At 39.7% G+C, this 19,706-nt stretch overlaps 2 protein-coding genes and 1 non-coding gene across 7 annotated transcripts; 2 read left to right on the plus strand and 1 right to left on the minus strand.

Annotated features, from left to right (window-relative positions):
• Positions 1-925: 925 nt before the first annotated feature.
• On the plus strand, positions 926-6,411 carry LOC137709241 (uncharacterized). The gene is made up of 13 exons (XM_068448337.1): positions 926-1,009; positions 1,099-2,596; positions 2,707-2,738; positions 3,000-3,132; positions 3,443-3,540; positions 3,845-3,889; positions 4,030-4,135; positions 4,473-4,599; positions 4,741-4,856; positions 5,071-5,147; positions 5,402-5,536; positions 5,701-5,769; positions 5,843-6,411. Exons 1-13 carry the CDS (start codon positions 926-928, stop codon positions 6,113-6,115), a joined length of 2,793 nt encoding a protein of 930 aa, XP_068304438.1. The 3' UTR covers positions 6,116-6,411.
• A 146-nt stretch (positions 6,412-6,557) lies between these two features.
• Positions 6,558-6,630, minus strand: TRNAA-UGC (transfer RNA alanine (anticodon UGC)). Its single transcript has one exon. It is a non-coding gene; the product is annotated as a tRNA-Ala (tRNA).
• A 1,869-nt stretch (positions 6,631-8,499) lies between these two features.
• On the plus strand, positions 8,500-16,391 carry LOC137707596 (uncharacterized). Of its 5 annotated transcripts, none has more exons than XM_068446502.1 (10): positions 8,500-8,768; positions 9,554-9,831; positions 10,040-11,743; positions 11,825-12,284; positions 12,499-13,384; positions 13,451-14,268; positions 14,412-14,460; positions 14,566-14,813; positions 14,956-15,063; positions 15,539-16,391. In XM_068446502.1, exons 2-10 carry the CDS (start codon positions 9,678-9,680, stop codon positions 15,765-15,767), a joined length of 4,656 nt encoding a protein of 1,551 aa, XP_068302603.1. In that variant the 5' UTR covers positions 8,500-8,768; positions 9,554-9,677; the 3' UTR covers positions 15,768-16,391. The 5 variants fall into 5 exon arrangements, with proteins under 5 accessions (XP_068302603.1, XP_068302604.1, XP_068302599.1 ...); XM_068446503.1 differs by having other exon boundaries at positions 12,499-12,568; positions 12,704-14,268; XM_068446498.1 differs by having other exon boundaries at positions 12,499-14,268.
• The last annotated feature ends 3,315 nt before the right edge of the window (positions 16,392-19,706 follow it).

Below are 19,706 nucleotides of genomic sequence, written 5' to 3' on the forward strand. Positions count from 1 at the left end.
CCATTTTTCCATCAGGTTTTTATATCTATACATTTTTATATACGATTATATTTCTTTCTGCGCATAAATTTATTGGGAATCTCAAGAAAAAAAATGGATCAAATCAGCTGATCAAGTGTTTGATGTGAAAATTTGATGTAAACTGTTCTGTGGTCGTTAATGTACACATTGCATGCTGTTTGCTGAATTTGGTTTTCTGGGTTGTTATTGCTTGAATTTTTGAAATTCTACTTGAATACTATGTAACCTGGAATCATAGATTTGGGTTTTCTTGGAAAAAATCATATTTTTATTTTTGTTGTTTGTAATATTTTATTGTAAAATCAAACAATTTGAAGTGAAGATTTCTCCTTTCAGTCCCTTGCAAAGCAAGGTAAGGCTCCGTACAATAGACGTTGGCTACACCCTCGCAAAGTGGGAAGCTTTGTTGGCTTCGGTCGCCTTTTTTTACTCATTAATTTGATGAAATAAGTTTTCTGTGTTTACATTTTTTTAATTTTACTTGTAATTGAAAATTGTGGAACTTAAATTGTAGAACCTGGGTTTCGTTGGTACAACGTCATTTATTTATGTTTATGTTTTTGTGTGCCTGATATCTTGGTAAAGATCAAAACTTTGAATTCCTTGCAGGAAGAGATGAATACAATTTCATTGCCTGAAATGGCAGTTGGGGGTATTCGCCGCTGCTCCATTGCATCTTCAGGTCTACATTGCAAGTATGATACGAGTTTATGCAACCTGGGGCTTCGCCCTCTTGTCTTCAGAACTAAGTCGAACAGAAAAAAGTGTGTAATTTCTCTCCACTGATGCTCATGTGAATTTGTAATTTCATTTCTGTATTGTTTGTTGACATTTTACTATGTTTCCTTCTTTTACGTGAGGCGGAAACTGTTGCAAGTTATGTGAAGATTGCGTTTTCAATATCATGACCGAAATGAAATCGTGCAGGAACCTTTTCTGCACGCCACATTGGTTATGTAAATCAAGAACAAGTATTTTTTCAAGCATGGTAATGTCTTTTCATGTTAAAGGAATGATGTATCTCTCCTCGTAGTATTCACGGTTTTTGAGACTCATGGCTTCTGATTTTTATTACAGGATGATTCCAATGACACTTTTACCGACGTGGTTGATACTTTAGGAAGTAGTGAAGTGTTGAATATAGAAGAAGATGAATTAATCACAGCTAGAAATGGTCTTTTGGAGGCCCAAGCTAAACAAGAAGCCACTGAGAAAGAGAGAGATCAATTGCTTGAAGAGTTGGCCTGTTCCGAGGGAAAAGAACATGAATATGTTGCTAGCATATTGCACGACAAGGAATTGGCTATTGCACAACTCGAGGCAGCCAAGTCGCGGTTCCATCAGAAGCTGCGGGAATCTGTTGAAGAGAAGTTCAGCTTAGAATCTAAGTTAGTTCTTGCAAAACAGGATGCGGTTGAACTTGTGGTGCAAGTAGAAAAGTTAGCGGAAATTGCTTTCCAGCAGGCCACATCTCACATTCTAGAAGATGCCCAGATGAGAGTTTCAGCAGCAGAAACTACAGCTGCTGAAGCAGCTTATCAGATCGAAAAACAAATTAAGGAGGTGACAAAAGGTAGTATATTGTCAATTGTGGAACAGTCAAAACTTGCAATAGAGAAGGCACTGGATGTGGCGGAAAAAGCTGGTGAGCATGCATCAAAAGCAGTATTAGAATATACTGAAGGTATGAGTCCACTGGATGAGCTTGCTTCCCTCCAGTCAAAAAATATGATGTTACAGGGTGCCGTAAATGATTTAGAATCTCAGTCGTTGCTTACAAGACTTGACATTGATAGGTTGAAGTTGGAGTTGCAAAAGACCCATGCACATGCAAATGCGTTTGAGCTCCGAGCTAATGATGCTGAGAAATCATTGCTTGAATTTCAGGAATCAAGCAGGAAAAATACTCTCCAGAAAGAGGAGGAAATTATGTCTTTGTTGGAGAAAATGAAGAAAGATTCATCAGAAAGAAAGAAGTCTTCTTCCAAGGCTTTCAAGGCTGAGTTGCAAAGCATTATGGATGCTATTGGTGCTGCCAAAGAAATGGCACGTTCGAAGGATGACGCATACTTGAGAAGATGTGAAGCACTGCAAAGATCATTGAAGGCATCTGAAGCTACTACAAAGATGTGGAGACAGAGAGGAGAAATGGCAGAATCATTGTTGTTGAAGGAAAGACCGCTGGGTGATGGGGATGAAGATTCCATTTATGTTGTTAATGGTGGACGGATAGATCTTTTGACAGATGATGATTCACTGAAATGGAAACTTTTAAGTGATGGTCCTCGCCGAGAGATACCTCAATGGATGGCTAGGAAAATTCGTACTATCCGTCCCAGGTTCCCACCAAGAAAGATCGATGTAGCTGAAGCCTCCAGTTCAAAGTTCAGATGTTTGAACTTGCCCAAACCTGATGAAGTATGGTCTATAGCTCAGGAAAAGCCAAAGGAGGGTGATACACTTATTGAGCATGTGCGTGAGAAAGAAACAATACAAAAGAAACGAAAAGCTCTGGAGCACGTTCTTCAGAGGAAGACCATACAATGGCAGAGCACCGAGGAACAAACAAAGTTAGGTTAGTTTTCTTGTATTTGCAAAATTGCTAATGTTACCGAGAAAACATGTGTCCCAATTCCCAAACAAGGCCTGTATCTGACTTGAAATTGTGCATTGACTTCAATGCAGAGCCAGGAACTGGAACCGGACATGAAATCGTGGTATGTATTTTCATACCCGTTGGTTGAAACTTGAAATACCAATATGTCATCTCAATTGTAGTGAAGATTGGTTATGCAAGACTAGATTTTCAAGTTTTTCCCCCAAAGGTTTTCAAGTTTACTTCGATCAAAATGTGCCTGCTCTCTCTCTCTCTCCCGCTCCTTCTCCCTCCCTCCCTATATTTGATTGTTTTACACGGGATAAAGATGCAATTCCTAGATTGTTTCTTCTACCGACTGTTTATTCTATTGCTTTTGAAGTTTCAAGGCTTCAATTGGGAAAGCTGGAGAAAGCAGTGGTACCTGGACTTAGCTCCTAAAGCTGCTGATTTATCAAAAATTGGGGTAACGGCAGTGTGGTTGCCACCACCAACAGAATCTGTTGCTCCTCAAGGTTCATCTCTTCCTCGTCCACTTTGTTTTTTTTTTATCTGTCTTGTAATCGAATTTAAATATAGCAAGATTAATGCCTTTTTTAGATATTCCTGTGCATGCATATAATCATTCTGGATGGCAATGATACCGTTTAGGTGTTATTAACAATGTTGCACTCCTAACATGTCCCCTGCATGTGTGTGTTTATCTGTAGAAATATACTTAGGACCTGCATTAGTATATTTGGTGGCATTAAAACATGATTTGATGAAGTTTGCGGCTCTTCAATAATTGTACAGAATTTGTAACCAATATGAAATGTCCTGCAGGTTATATGCCTTCTGACCTGTACAATTTGAACTCATCGTATGGTACCGTGGATGAACTTAAACACTGCATTCAGGAAATGCATTCCCACGATCTTCTGGTATGTATAATCTTAGGCATCGAAGGTCAATTCTTGAACTATTTAATGGGTTTTTTTGTTTGATAAGAGGTTTCCTTTATTATTCTTTTGTTCTCTTTGTTCAAAAAAGTAAAAGTTGTTAAGAAAGTGAATTTGGCTCGTCATAGGCTCAAAACAGAAATCGTTTTTGGATAATCAAATCATGGGGCCAAGTGAGAATGATGCCGTGGATATGTATAGGAATATTATCTGCTTTAATTTTTTTCTGTTTGATTATCATGTGAATAGTCGTGTTGGATTAGTAACGTATTTTTCCTGTGAGCAGGCCCTGGGAGATGTTGTCCTAAATCATAGATGTGCACATAAACAGGTAAACACTTGATTTACTGTTCCTGTTTCAAAACTTTAGGGTATTTTACGACATTAGATCATTATTTTCATGTTGCATGCTTGGTTGGTCATATGTGTTGTCACTCCTCTTGGTAAAACTCACATTCTTGCCGATTTCAGAGTCCAAATGGCATTTGGAACATTTTTGGTGGGAAGCTTGCTTGGGGGCCTGAAGCAATTGTTTGCGATGATCCAAATTTTCAGGGCCAAGGAAATCCTTCTAGTGGTACTTTATTTTTTCTTTGATTGTTGTGTAAATTTTATGATCCTTGGAAGGGTTCATCGTTTTGATTGTTTTAGAATCCCTTCCAATCGACGTTATGATTAAGATGGAAAGGGTGAGAGTCTATGAGACATAATCTACGCTTCACTTCTGGTCTTGATCGTTTGGTTTAGTTTACCTAAAACAGTTCAGACCTGAACAAGACATGATATTTACCACCCCACATCAGTGTGGGAATGTTGGGATAACCTCATGAATTTTACCAGTATATGCATGTCTTAGAGGCTGCCGAAATTTTAAGCTTACCCGTGTACTCATCTGCTGTTAATGCTGTGTGTAGGGGATATGTTCCATGCAGCACCCAATATTGATCATTCGAAGGACTTTGTAAGAAATGACATAAAGGAGTTGCTAAATTGGCTTCGAAGTGATATTGGTTTTGATGGATGGCGCCTTGACTTTGTAAGGTGAAAGTGCTTTCTTTTGGGGGGGCGAAGGCCCAAGGTCTTTTCTTAGTTTGACCCAAAGTGCAGATGTCTGAAATCTTTAGAAATTTCTTTCTCCTTTTAATCCATAGCATGTGATTAACTCCTTTTGTATTGTTCCAGAGGCTTTTCGGGTACCTATGTAAAAGAATATATTGAAGCTTCGGTTCCTGCATTTGCTATTGGAGAATATTGGGACAGCTTAGATTATGAAAATGGAAATTTGTGCTACAATCAAGGTATGAACTTGTGAACCCTAGATTGAATTTATAACGTTGAACAAGAAGATAGAACAATAACAAAGAAGATAACCACAATATTGTTACTGCAAGATACTATTATATGCCTCCTTAACTTAGTAAAACTCCTTTGTGGCCAGAAGCAACGATATGATTACTGTTTTTCTTAGCATGGTGAACTTAACGAAAAAAATTAACTTTTCTGGTTCTGTAGATGCTCACCGGCAACGAATTGTTAATTGGATCAATGCCACAGGCGGTACTTCCTCTGCATTTGATGTCACAACAAAGGTACTTGCTAGACTGCATCTGCTACATCCTACATTAGTTTGACTCACAGAAACAAGGCTAAGAACAATGTCACTCGAGCCACGGGGAAAACTTGAAAAGTAGTGTGATAATTGATATGGTTTTGCTTGTCAAACCTTTGTTATCTTTTTATAAATAAAAACGAGAGTTATATCTGATAATTTACGTAATGGTGAAATTTATGTTATGTGGCTGCATATTTTAGCCCAATACATACTTAGTATTGCATTTTTCAGGGAATACTTCACTCCGCTCTTCATAACCAATACTGGAGGTTAATAGATCCTCAAGGTAAACCAACTGGAGTTCTGGGATGGTGGCCCTCTCGTGCTGTCACGTTTTTGGAGAACCACGACACAGGATCAACACAGGTCTCTCTTCCCTTTTCTCTCACACACACGCACACACACACGAGCACTGAACCCAAATATCCCTTATACGATGTCATTGTACCATTAACGAAGCAGAAGAAGCCAGTTACTGGTTTTTAAGTGCTAGAAGCCTAATGTAGGAACTTTCTTTGATTTTATTTCAGGGCCATTGGCCGTTTCCGCGAGATAAGCTTACGCAGGGTTACGCTTACGTCCTGACGCATCCTGGAACAGTGAGTTCTTAATCCCTTAGTTGCCATTACAAATGGCTGCTATTTAACTTTGCAATCTTTACCTCTGTTGCAGCCTGTCATTTTCTATGACCATTTATACGACTTTGGTCTCCATGACATCCTAACCGAGCTAATAGATGCTCGGAGAAGGGCCGGGATCCATTGCCGGAGTTCTGTGAAGATATACCACGCGAACAATGAAGGCTACGTTGCACAGATAGGTGATACACTGGTAATGAAGCTTGGAGATTTCGATTGGAACCCGTCGAAGGAAAACCATTTGGAAGGGAGCTGGCAGACGTTTGTTGACAAAGGGTCGGATTATAAATTGTGGGCACGACAATAGTCCGACTCAAATGGATACATATATACTTGTAAAACCTGGGATTAATTTATAATTGTAACTTCTTGGCACCAGAAATAAGTGCAAAATAGATGGGTGTGTAAATAAGTTCACCCACATTTGCCTCCGTTTACGTGGTGATGTTTGTGGATTTGTGTTCGTGGGGGAATTCTTAGGTTTGGATTGTTTAACTGCCCGATAAAATGATGTCACATCGTTATTTACTTTTCATTTAGATTCACAAACATTTCAAACATGTATAAAACATATAAAGCAATATGAACGACATGCAATTGCTCTCCGATAAAGTGATGTCACATAGTCAATAATGTGTTGATATACTTGTCCCACGCCCAATCGCTCTCCTTCCTGTGGGCATGAGATAGCAGCAAAACGGATTATTTTAGAGAAATAATAATAAAAAATACATAAAAACTGAATGACTTGGAGATGCAGGGGATCGAACCCTGTACCTCCCGCATGCAAAGCGGGCGCTCTACCATTTGAGCTACATCCCCGTTTTGGTGTTTATACCCAAACAAATTCTATTAATAAAAAAAAAAAAAATTTTCCCTCAAAAATCGTCGATCATGTGCTCTCTCTCTCTATCGGGGCAATTTAAAAATGTACTGGTTCAGCCACATCAATGTTATTGTGGCATGATAGGTGTACTAAGAATCAGAAATTCTATCACCAACCGCTGCAATACTCTACTATCTTTAAGCATGAACGAGGGAGATATTTTTTAAAGTGTTAGAAATACGATCAAATACATTAAGTGTTATACTAGTAGTTGGATACTTAAAAGAACAAAAATTTCAACTACCTATATTATGACACTTAATGTACCGAATTGTGTTCCCAGCACACTAAAAAATTTATCTATATTATGAAGTATCAAAATCCACTCTACCACTACATAAACGCATGTTATATATTACAATCACACAACTTGGTTATGTAGATGTTCTTCATCGTTGCTAACGCATTGTTCATAAATTATGAATCATACATGCACTAACAGTTAAATTGTCAATTTAAAGCAGTGTTTGGAAGAAGGTCGGTGTCTATCATTGACTTCTACTATAGCCAAAGCCTAAAAAGCAGTAGCTACTCTGTAGTGGATATCAACATTTTGAGTTTGTTTACTACATGCATCAATGATTACAAAAGTCCACCTGTAAGTTGTGTTCATGGGAATGCTATTGTCCATCATTGACCCTTATGATAGAATCAACTGGGGCCTAGAAGACGATGATGTACACTGTTATAAATGTCAGGTTTGAGTTCCGCTCATCTAAAAATTGTTGATTTAGTTAATATAAAGCTGCATGATAAAACACACCTTTTCGATTCAGCTAACGTTACATACTTCATTTCGTAGTTGGTCCTCAGATTAGTTAAACCCATGTTTTGGTTTAGCTTAACCAATACATAAACACGAATTGACCAAAGATGGTTGCATTTTTATGTTTCTCTTCCACAATCATAGTTGCTAAGAATGTTGATCTATCGATTTATTCACTATTGGGCCTTGAAAGTTAGGTGGCTTGGCCCAAACCTATAACAACCCTAGACAATTAAACACTTATGGCTCGTTTTTTTATTATGTAATTAGAATGAGATAAATTAAATTAAATTGATTAAGAGTTGGAATGAAGTGGATTCAAAATTATATTTATGTTAAAGTTGTTTATCTCGACCATAAAAATACGTTCTTCTAAAGTTTATCTCAAATAACACAATTATTGTTGACGTGTTCTCTTATCTATTGCCATTAAACCCAGGAAAGAGATCCTAGGGCATCTGATCAAGTGATTCAGACCCTTGAAATTTGATCAAACAGCTAAAGTTATTATAACTTTTAAAGAGATCCTCTGTTTTTAGCTGTTAGATCAAATTTCAAAAGTTCGGATCACTTGATTTCGTGATCTTGATGAAAGAGATCCGGAGAATATGTCATTTCTTAAACCCACTTCGATTGCTTAAACCAGCAGCGGGAAAATAAACCGAAAAAATAAGAAATAATATAAACTTATTATCTACAAAATTCTTAAAAAAAAACAAAAAGCTCAAAAGTTTGGCTTGAAAATAAAGTGCACCGCTCCACGCGTGCACAAAAGCGCGTGAAATCCGAATATCCCGTCCACTTTTCCTTTCAAAGCCACAAGCAATGACGCACACTTGCTACGTCTCCCCACTAAGCCAACCGTCGATCATCCAAATTTATTGATCAAACGGTTGAAAGATCACAGCACACCAACACCCGCGAAGCACACTAACGCCTCTAACCCCGTGCCGTAGGTTCGGTTGCTCGAACCTTGTCCGAACCTGAGATTCGGATTCCGAGGTTGGGGAGGCGTTTTCTTCTGAGACTCTCTGCAGTGTTTGTTGGAAGACAATTTTTTCGGAGCGGTGTTTTGGTTGGATCGCTTTATCTTCGACTTCGGGTCCGAAAAATGAATTTCGGTTTCTCACTCCTCCAGTCCTAGAGAGAGAAACTTCAGTACCGGAGAGAGAGAGAGAGATAGCCATTTGCGACGTCGTTTTGGAGCTTAAGCAACTGCTGTGTGAATTGGGAGCTGCGAAGAAGCAGAACGGCGCCGTACTGTCCGCGATTTTGAAGAACCCTAATTCTCCTGGCTTGGATCACAGCGTGAGCTCCCAAATCTCCGGTTTTTGCTCGTTTGTGGTTTTGAGTTCACACTCTGTTGCTTTAGCTTGTAAGAGTGAGACATTAGAGTTGGAGCTGTTAAGGTCTTCTGTTTGTAATTTTAGTCAAATTACCTGGGAATTTGTTAAATTCAGGTGGTTTCCTAGTATTTTTGCGAGAATTGAGGTTCCATTGGCTGTTGGGTAAGATTTTGTTGGATTTTTTAGGGTTTTTGGGTGGAAAGTTTGAATCTTGGTTTTGATTTAATTTGGGTTTCTGTTGCTTAATTATAGAGTTTAAGTGCTTTGTGTTTAGTCTTTGATTTGTTTTTTGAAATCCCGAGTTCGCATTAACTTAATTTTCTGCTGAATTTGCTATCTTTCTCATGTTTTGGTATTAGCTGTCATACTCTCATAAGATTCGTAAATTCGGGTGCTGAAAAGAAACTGTGAATATCGAAAAGTTCGAATCTTTTTCATTTCAGATGTTTGAGAAAGTTTGAATCTTGTAGCTGGACATCCAAGTCCCTAATTTGATCTCTCTCTCTCTCTCTCTCAAAAATTTTATTTTGCAAGCAATCGAATAAGACACATGCAACTTTGTTGTTGCGGGTACCAATTGGCAAACTGTTTCAGCGGTTCTCCATAATGAGACCGGCTTGAATTTGAAATCTGATGTAACTGTATGTTCGAGGTTTTCGTGTTTAAATTTTCAATATTTATTATTTGGTCTTTTGTCAAATTGTCTGTCAGTACTTCTCATCTCAATTTGTCCAATGAAATATGCAGGACAGTTTGGAGAGTGCCCAGAATTGGCGGGATAAGGGTGCCGTATGCATAATGGTCTCATATATAGTCGTAGCTATTTTTCTCAGAAACAATTAGCTGAGAAAATTTGGTGCCTGGGAATTTAATGCCTGGTAACGAAATTGAAGGCAGGATCCATAATTTTTATCAGCTAGACAACTATTCCCGTCAATCTCAAGTTGCAGACGGTAATTGGCCTGCGCATATATATAATCAATGGCAGGGAGAACAAAGAGAGACGAGTAATGTACATCAACTAGGTATAAGTGGCTTTACCTTCTATGGTCTTCTTGATTGCTTTATAGGTTCTGTGTTTTGATTGTCATGTCTGCATTGGAGTTCGCATTCTGTTTCCCAATTAGTGGATAAATCTTTAAATTTTCCCCCAGGACAATTGCATAATGTAACGTATTAAATACGAAGTTCGTGTTTTTGAATGCCCTAATGTATCTGTTGTGGTATTTGCAGATTCTGGGAGAGGACGGGGCGGTGAGTCCTTGAGGTTTGATAAAAACTATTCACAGTTGTCTCAGAGACCGGAATTGTCTAGAAACCAACTTCTGGAGACAAATGAGTTTATGCTTGGACAGCAGGATTTGCAGGAAAGCCAGTTTTTTGGTGATAGCTCAGGTTTCATTCCACATTCTTTAACCTCAAGAGGCTTATCTTTCCTTCAATCAGAGCAAGAAAATGCATCATGCGATAGTCCCACTTTGACTACCAATTCAGAAAGGTCTGAAATTACTGAAGCTTCCAGCGAGTTTAACTTCGTTGAAAGGCAGCAACAACTTGTGAGGGGACAACAACAAGGCATTCCACAGCTTCACTCGATGCAGCAGTCTGGGTACAATGACATGCAGATGTTGCAGCAGCACCTGATGTTTAAGAAACTGCAAGAACTTCAGAGGCAGCAGCAAGTACAACAGTTCGGTGATGCAAGGCAACATAATGCAGTAAATCAGCTCTCTGCAATCAATAAGCAGGGTTCTGGGGTTCATTTTTCCCCACTAATCAATGGAACACCCCTTAATGATACGCCACAAATGTTTATGAATTGGGTGCAGCGGGGTGGATCGCCAGCAGGACAAAATGTTTCTAATAGAGTTATTTTTTCTCAAGAGCAAGGTCAAACTTTGAGCTCAATGGGTCTTACTTCTCAGCAGTTTGATGTATCTTTATATGGTACTCCTGTTGCTAGTGGAAGAGGGACTATGAATCAGTACCATCCCCCGGCAATGTCTCAGGATTCTGAAAATTTGTTGACCAAGGCTAATGATCAAATGCAGAAGCCTGCTATGCAGTCATCAGCCTTCAGTAACCCCTTTGTAGGTGATCATTGTATGACTGCTTCTCCGGACCAGATTTGCTCACCTCAAGGGGGTTTCGTATCCCGACAAGACTTTCAGGGAAAAAATGTATTTGGACACGTTACTACTCAGGGTTCAAATTGTGGATCCCCATTGGGTAACCTCCAGCTAGGGAATACCTTGCAAACAAATACATCACTTCAAGAACTCAGTGGAAAGCAAGATCAAGCTGGCTGGCTGGGAACCTTTCAGCAAAAAACAATGCAGCATGGCCCTTCACAGGGTTTGGTTCCCCTTGATCCAATGGAAGAGAAGATTTTGTTTAACATGGATGATAGTACTTGGGATCCTTCTATGGTAAAGCACAGTGATATTGGGGCTGGAGGCTTTGGAGATGCATTCGAAAGTTCATTTCCTTCTCTCCAAAGTGGAAGCTGGAGCGCGCTTATGCAGTCTGCTGTAGCAGAAGCTTCTAGTAGTGATACTGGCCAACAAGAGGAGTGGAGTGGTTTGACTTTTCAGAATACCGAGCTGTCAACTGGTAATCAGCCTTCAAACATCGTGGACAATGAGAACCAACAAGGAAGTTGGGCTGATAACAATCTGCAGAGTGTCTCTTCCTTAAGTTCAAAACCTTTTCCCATGCTTAATGACTCAAGTGTTAATTCTAGCTTCCCCGGCTTTCCGCAGCCAGACATCCAATTCACATCTGAGCATCGAGAAGGGATTTACCAGGATGAATCTCATGAATCCAATCAGAAGTCTCCCAAAAACTCTAACGAGTGGTTGGATTGTAACCCTCAGAAGGTTCAGCCACATATGTGTTTGGACGGCATATGGACCAGTCAAAGCAGTAAACCAGAAGGTAAGATTGTTCATTTTTGACCCTGTAATGGAAATGATGCTTGTTTACGTTTCCCTGACATTGTGGGTGATTGTTGGACAGGTGATATTAACGAAGGCACGTACAATAGGAACTCTGAGAGTCATATGTGGAATAGGGAAGGTGATTCCAGGGTAACTTCATTTTCCAGACCAACTGGACAATTGGAGCAAGTACAATTGGGCTCAGAGGATACTCTCAGGAACAGAGAAAATTCAAATATTTTTAACTTTCATTCCGTGCAAAATTCACACATGACTAATGTCCATCAGGAAACCAGTCACCAAGTCCAATATAATAATAAGCTTGATTACGGGAAACATTTTATATCTAACAAGAAGGAGGATAATGAGGCCATTGGAGAAAAACAGCGTCAAATGAGTGACAGCTCTCGTGTTATGCGTAACTCTTATGGGAGGGAAGGTGGAACATATGAGCAGCAGCAAAATTGCTACCAGAGGGACAACTCGTATGACCGGAAATCAGAGGATTCTAATGGCATGCGTGTGACCGCACAAACAAGGTAGTTTTCTTTCGAATACTAATGAACATTAAACATTCTCTCTGCAGCCTTCCTTATTATTTACCTTACATATTCGCATTCGTTAGCATATTTACTATTGCGTTGTTCCAATATAATTTTATTGTACATTCACTCTCTTCTATGTTGTATATTCTTGTGGAATCTTTGGATGGCTTAACCGCAACAGTCAAAATATGCTTCATCTTCTTAACAGGGTTCACCAGTCGAAGGAGAATAGTTCTATCGTGCAGTTTGGCCCTTCTGGATTTAATCCATTATCTGAGGTAACTGAGGCAAAAACTCCTGGAGCTTCTGGTTCTCATATCTACAATCAGTCTTCTGCTTCTCAAGGTTTTGCTTTGAAATTTGCTTCCCCATTTCAACAACAATCCAATTCAAACACTTTTTTCTCTTCTCAGGGTATGATCCAACCAGCTACTAATTCCAATCAAATGCAAATGGATTCTAGTTTAAGAGAGAAAAATCAGACCTGGTCTACTCCGTCCCCTTCTCAATCTTTGCCCCAATCACATGAATCATCACCAAGATCCCGTTGGGATGATAAATTTATTATCGGTGGACAATCGAGCATCCCTGCATCTTATATGCATGGAAGCTCTATAGCAGAAATTACATCCAGTCCTACATTTTCAAGGAATCAGCTTCAAACGCAGCATCTGTTTAATGTACCTGGTCCATCTAATCAGACAACATTAACTGGTTCTGCTGCAAGACATCCACCTTCCAACCTTGCTCTATCTCAAGATATTTCTCAGCAGTCTTTTGTCAACTCTGGTGGTCAACAATTCCCTGTTCTTGAAGCTGCTCCAGTTTCTCAGCCTCCTTTTATGTCAGGCATACCTGCACGGGGTGGAGTATCAGTGAAGCCACAGAGTTTATGGACAAATAACCCAAGTCAGCAACATCTTTCTGGCATGGAAACTACTTCGTTGGCTTCGAAGGAGCTAAATGGTCTGAATACCCAGGATGGTGGATATGGGTCATCCGAATTTGGCCATTCCTCTACAAGTTTACAAGGCTTTATTTCTGCACAAGAGCAGCAAGGGAAAGAGAGGATGCTTGATGCTTCACAGACAGGGGTAAGGAATGTCTCCGATCCTAGTGCTTTTGCCTCTGGTTCATTGTTGAATCATTCGCAACTGCAGGATCTTGGTGGAATACAACATAGCAACAACAATGGCCTGGCTCCCTCTGCAAGAAATCTTGGATTTCTTGGCCATGCTTTAAAACATTCACATGGATTTCATCATGACTACTCCCGGCTACACCAAGTGCAGGCTACAAAGAATGAAGAGGCCGATCCAAGTAGGAGGGACCTGGATGTACAACAGGTAACTGCTATGGAAGGACAGCAGTCAATTTATGGTCATAACAATGATGGTGAACTGAATTCTACACCAGCTCACAAGTTATCGCCACTTGGAAATTCCAATGCACCAAGTTTCCTGGCAGATGCAAGAGAAGGTCCAAGTGTAAAAACTTCTTCACAAGCTGCTTTCCAAGCCCAAGGCATGGTTGCATTCGGTGAAAGTGATTCTCAGAGTCAATCTACTGGCAATAATGAGTTATCTCATAATGGTGAAACTTCTCGGGCGAATCTAAGCATGGCATCGAACTGGTTTAAACAGTATGGGACTTTCAGAAATGGGCAGATGCAACCAATGTATGATGCAAGGCCTGCTACGGGGCAGTTCTCACTCATGAAGCCTTCTCAGAGCCTAAACATACATTCTTCTGTGGAACAGATAGATGCTTCTAAAGCTAGTCAAAGCAACAGAGACTGGCCAAGTACAGCGACGAATTTGATAACAAGTGAACCCTTCATAGATCCTTGTGTGTTACCTTCAGATGCCATTGATGAAAGTATGGGTATTGTGAGACCAAAGAAACGCAAAATTGAAACATCAGAACTTCTACCATGGCACAAAGTGACACAAGGTTCCAAAAGGGTTCAAGATGTCGGGTATTTAATATTGCTCCCCATTTATTTTCTTTACGTCAAATTTGGTGTGTAGAAGATGAGTTACTCCTTTGTTCATTGAAGCGCACAACCCTTGGGTCGTTTCTGCTTGTTTATTAACTTTTGAATTGCATTTGTTTATGCAGTATGGCAGAGCAAGAATGGGCCTTGCCATGCAATCGGCTGATTGAGAAAGTGAGCTTCTAGTTAAATGGGTCAACCATGCAATTCATTCCACTTTAAAAAATTTCCCAGGTATTTGGATCCTAGTGTTTATGTGTTGTTCATTTTTAATGGCAGGTTGGACATGAGTTTGAAATGATTGAAGATGGACGTCCGATCCTTCGATCTAAGAGAAGGCTTATCTTCACAACACAGTTTCTGCAGCAATTGCTCAGCCCTGCACCAGCATCCATTCTCTCAGCAGACGCTGCACTGTACTATGATAGTGTGACATATTTTGTTGCTAAATTATCATTAGGAGATGCATGCACCCTGACCTGCAGCAAAAGAAATAGTATTCATGCGCCACTGAACGACAGTGATATGTAAGTCACCTTTCATGGTTTTTTGAGAGAGCCAGAGAGAGAGATTTTAAATATGAAGTTTATTAAAAGTTCTAGTGCTTCGAGTTGTATGGTTTGAGGTTTTGGCCTTCTAAGAATTAATTCCTCTGCAAATGTTTTGTAGGATTGCGGAAAAGCCTAAAGTTTCTGAAAATATTGATGAGCAATACTTGTCAAAAGCTGTGGAAGAGTTCATGAATAGATCGGAGAAGCTGGAAAATGACTTACTGAGGTATGCCAAAGTTTTCTGTTCATGAAGTCTTCATCGGGAATGAATGGTAGAAAAATGTTTCTTGTAACTGACCGTAAGCAGTTGGACTAAGGCTCAGTTGTGTATGCTTTTTCCTTAATAACCAGATCTGCAATCTGCTAGAAGTTTACAGGGGTACTCAACCATTTTTTTCAAATTCTGGTATAGTCAGAGATGTTAGTTATGTCAGACGTCAGGTACTTACCCTATTTCTAAGGGTAAAAAGATTAGGTGCTTTTGGATTCAGAACTGCATGTGTTCCTGCGAAAATTGGATAAATCCTTAGAACTATGCCTTGTCAATCTGCCAGAATAACCACATTTGGTATATGAATCTGCCAGAATAACCACATTTGGTATATGTAGCTATCTTTGGAACTATGCCTTAGAACTATGTCTTCGGCCGTTTAGTTAAATTTCTTTTGTATCATGAATCATGCTATCTTTTAATGATGCAGGTTAGACAAGGTATCAATTCTAGACTTAAGACTGGAATGCCAGGAGTTGGAAAGATTTTCCGTCATCAACCGGTTTGCCAGGTTTCATATCCCCCAAGCAGCTACGTCTGGGGTCTCTTCTTCATCCGGTACAGTTCCAACTGCACCAAAACCATTTCCCCAACGATATGTCACTGGACAGCCACTGCCAAGACATCTACCAGAAGGGGTTCATTGTCTTTCACTGTGATTCTGAATTGAGTGCTCCTCCCGCCTGAATGCTCTCCCCTTTTCATCCATATGCATTCCATATCCCGCTCATGCACCCGTTTATGATCGCTTTTACTGACATATATGCTGGCATTGAAGAAAGAATGAAAAGATGGAATGCAGGAAGTCGACCCCAAGTAACCAAGGCCGCTCGTTCATTTTTGAACCAACACCTATTGTTGTCATTTTTGAGAAAGTACATATGGTTCTCTTGTATATTTTGATGAAGTTGCAGAGGAGAATAGGTAGAGTGCCTGAAGTAGCAGGGGGATCGTCGTTGGATGTCTCTTAGTTGCCCTAAGTTGCATAAATTAGTTTTTAATCTAGCCATACCTAATTTATACAAGAATCTCCGGTAGCTACGGGCACTGTCAGTGTCGCATTTCCTCTCTTTTTCTCTTCCTCCGCCGCTCTTTTCACCGTTTTCACAGGTCTTTTTCTGCATAAAGCTGTGCTGGATGAACCAGGAGAGAGAGTTGAGATGTTGAAGATGAAAAACAGTTCAAGTTAGCTAGGAAAATTGAATAATATTATGAAAGTTGGTTGTAATTTTAACTTTTTTTTTTTTTCCTGACATTAATGATAGTATCTTTCTTTATTCTGATTGGTCACGTGTAAATGCTTTGGCCTTTGAATTTTCGGTGGGGGAACCCAGAAAATCTATCTGAAAAGGTTGCCGAAGCTTCCAACTTCATGGGGACTTTAAAAATAATTTGTTTGTCTTTTGTTGTTCTCTTGAAAAGTACTTGTGTTGTCTGTCTGTCTGTCTGTCTGCATCATCAGAATCTGATCCGTTCATGATCCACCAAAGTGTTTTATTTTTTTATTTTTAACGAAAATGACGAAAAAATTCTGTGGGGTTACTTACTTGATTGGTTGGTTATGTACGAAGAAGCTTGGGATTTGGTGGGATTATTTGGTACTTTCCCAACAAAAATGTTGACTGCTGACAACACCATGGATTTGGTGTTTTTACTGTAAATTTCACCATCATTTTCTGTTGTCCACGTGGGTTTAGATTAGGACATGGGACTTTCAGCCACGTGGAATGTGGGACGTGAATAACCAAGGTCCTTTTCCTTCTCCTGGTCAGCCCTGGATTGCTCATGGAATGGAATGTATTTCCTTGTACCATAATGGTTTGGTTTCTTCTTTGTAGTTAATCTTAATTATGATTTTCTTTAATTAGGTTTTGTAGTTTAATTCCTTGACGTATTATTAACCAACGGATGATGCTAAGGAGACTAAATTTAAGATTTCTTAAAATGGAGGAATTTTATTTTTATCTTTATCGGATTTTGTAACAACCTATCACGGGATTTACGGAACAAAAAGGGTATTTTTGTATTTTCACTAAGTTTTGGGATATTTTCTTTTTAAAAATAGCTTTTTTGGGTCTTAATAGGTGTGCCCAAGGGGACCACCTTTTGTTTGTTGTTCCCGGGTCCAAGCCTTTCACCTCTCTCTCTCTCTCCTCTCATTCTTCCCGGGCTCTCTCTCTATCTCATTTCTACCTCTCTCCCTCTTGGTGATCTTCTCTCCGACAAGAACACACACACGCACCCATACATATATACACACAGCCATCACGAGGACTTCACCATCATCTTCATCATCTGAGCTTCATCTTTCTCTCCCTCACCTTTAGTATCCATCTCGGCATTGCGCACAATCACTATGCACGAGATCTCTGTTGTGGTAAGTGCAAAGCACACCTAAATCTCCTTAGATCGTGCTCATTATTGTGTTTAGATAGTGTTTGAATTGTTGTGGTACGGTTTAAACACCAAATAACTCAGGAAGGCGTTTTCTAGATTTTCTAGCGAGGTCTGACAACTTTCGAGCCAATTTCAGGCCAAACCACGGTAAGTGGGCCTGCGTGCAAGGTATCAATCTCTTCATCTCGCTGAGTACTACAACTTTCGTTTTTGAATCACCCAATTTCGTTGAGTATTGAAGAAGTTATATCCATTTGAATCTTACCCAGTTTCTGGCGACCTTCGAGGCTTTAGAGGTGTTTTTCGGCCTAAATCCGGCCTTCTTCTTCTTGAGGTCCGGCGACCCAACAAACCCAAGCCCTTCGGGCCATTCATACCAAGCTCAAAAATCCAAGGAACTCAGGCCTTTCAAGTCTCCTCAAAGATCATTGGGGCCTTAGGCCCGTTTCAGACCCAAGCCTAAACCCCTTTTTATTATTTGTTTTGTTTTAAATTATTTGTTAAAGGCCTTTGGGCCGTGAGCTGTTGAGGGCCCCGAGCCCAAGTCCTAAACCCAATTTCCCTCAGCCCTTTTCTTTTAGAACCTAAGGCCTTAGCCTTTGGGCCTCCCACCTAGGCCCGAGTAACCCAAAACCTAGTCCTAAACCCATCAAAATCCTAGCCCACCTAAATAGCTAAACCCTTAACCCATTAACCTAAGCCCAACCTACCTAAACCTAAACCTAACCTAAGTCCAAACCCTTTAGGCCCAACCTGGTCCAATCCAAAACCCTTGACCCGGATCCATTGACTTTGAAACATTGACCATTGACCCGGTCAATGTTGACTTTGACCGATCAACGATGATCGTTGACTTTTTGGGTTGACTTTCAAGTTTTCGTCCAGAACCCCTCCTAGGCTAATTTCAACATCCTGAACCCATTTCCGATGTCCGTTTTCCCAAATTAAGTTGTTCAAGTAGAGTTTGACTAAATGTACCATTTATGTGCTTAGGGACAATTATTTGTGGTGTTTCTGTCTTCGCTAGTTACGTGGCTCTTCGGCAGCGAAGTACTGTGAGTGGACCCCTTTAAAAATGCATGTTTTAATAGTAGAAATGCGTATATGAAGCATGATTTGATGACTATGTTTTATGAAACGTTTTATCAGATAACATGCTTACTAAGGCTAGTTTGAATTATTACTATTTTTCCTATAACCCGTGTTCTTATAGAGTATCCGATGGATGACGATATGATATTTAGAGCATGTTTAGAACACCTCTTTATAGTATAGATGATGAATGACTTTATACTATGAAGTTGCTTTTCAATATATATATATATGTTCAATGGTTTTGTACTTACCTAGTGGTCATTTTTCTGCTACGGGACGTAGGGATAGATTCCGGTCCGTCCCGGGCAACGGTTTGGTGTTAGCATAGGGCCTGGAGTGAGTTTCCTCTAGCTATTAGCACATGGACGGAGAGCCGGCATGAGGCCTGGAGTGTATTTTCCCCTGACTATCTGCTCACTTGGTTCACTCATGTTTTATTATATATAAATAATAATAATTGTTTTATTATTTATATATATCAACTTGGTTCACTCATGTTTGTTTTGTGCCTAATTCAGGACTTATAATCGAGACATACAATCCAGGCGTGCAGGCACTTCTGCATCAGCATCTTCGAGTCCTCTCGATGTAGGATCCATCCTTTGTTTCATTCAATTTTGTATTATTTCTTTTAGTGTTCTAGTTAGTTGTATGCTCTGAACACGTTCTTTAAATGCATATTCTTTATTCTTTTATATTTATAAGTCTTATCTACCCCTTGTTTTTAGCATTTGCACTCAATAAATGGTTTTTATCACCCTTGGGTGTCGGTCAGTACGTGCTGATCCTGGTATTCAGGGAATATCGGGATCGGGGCGTGTCAGATTTGACATCTGTCAATCTTTTTTATTCTGTTTCTTTCTAGATCAGAAGATGGAGAGAGGAGTGGCCCCAGACCCAGAGTTTCACAAATGTGGTCAAGGCCCGTTTCAAAAGTTCAAACTTTCAATAATTCCACTAGCATATGAAAAGGCAATAAATCAAAAGGAAGATAACAATTTAGATAGAAAAACAAAAGGAAGAAAACAAAGAAATCCGCAGCATAGCTCAGCATAAGGCAATAAAGCATATAAACCAGAAAAATAACAACAAAATTAAGGACAATA

Source organism: Pyrus communis, chromosome 11 (assembly GCF_963583255.1).
Source record: "Pyrus communis chromosome 11, drPyrComm1.1, whole genome shotgun sequence".
Taxonomy (NCBI): domain Eukaryota; kingdom Viridiplantae; phylum Streptophyta; class Magnoliopsida; order Rosales; family Rosaceae; genus Pyrus; species Pyrus communis.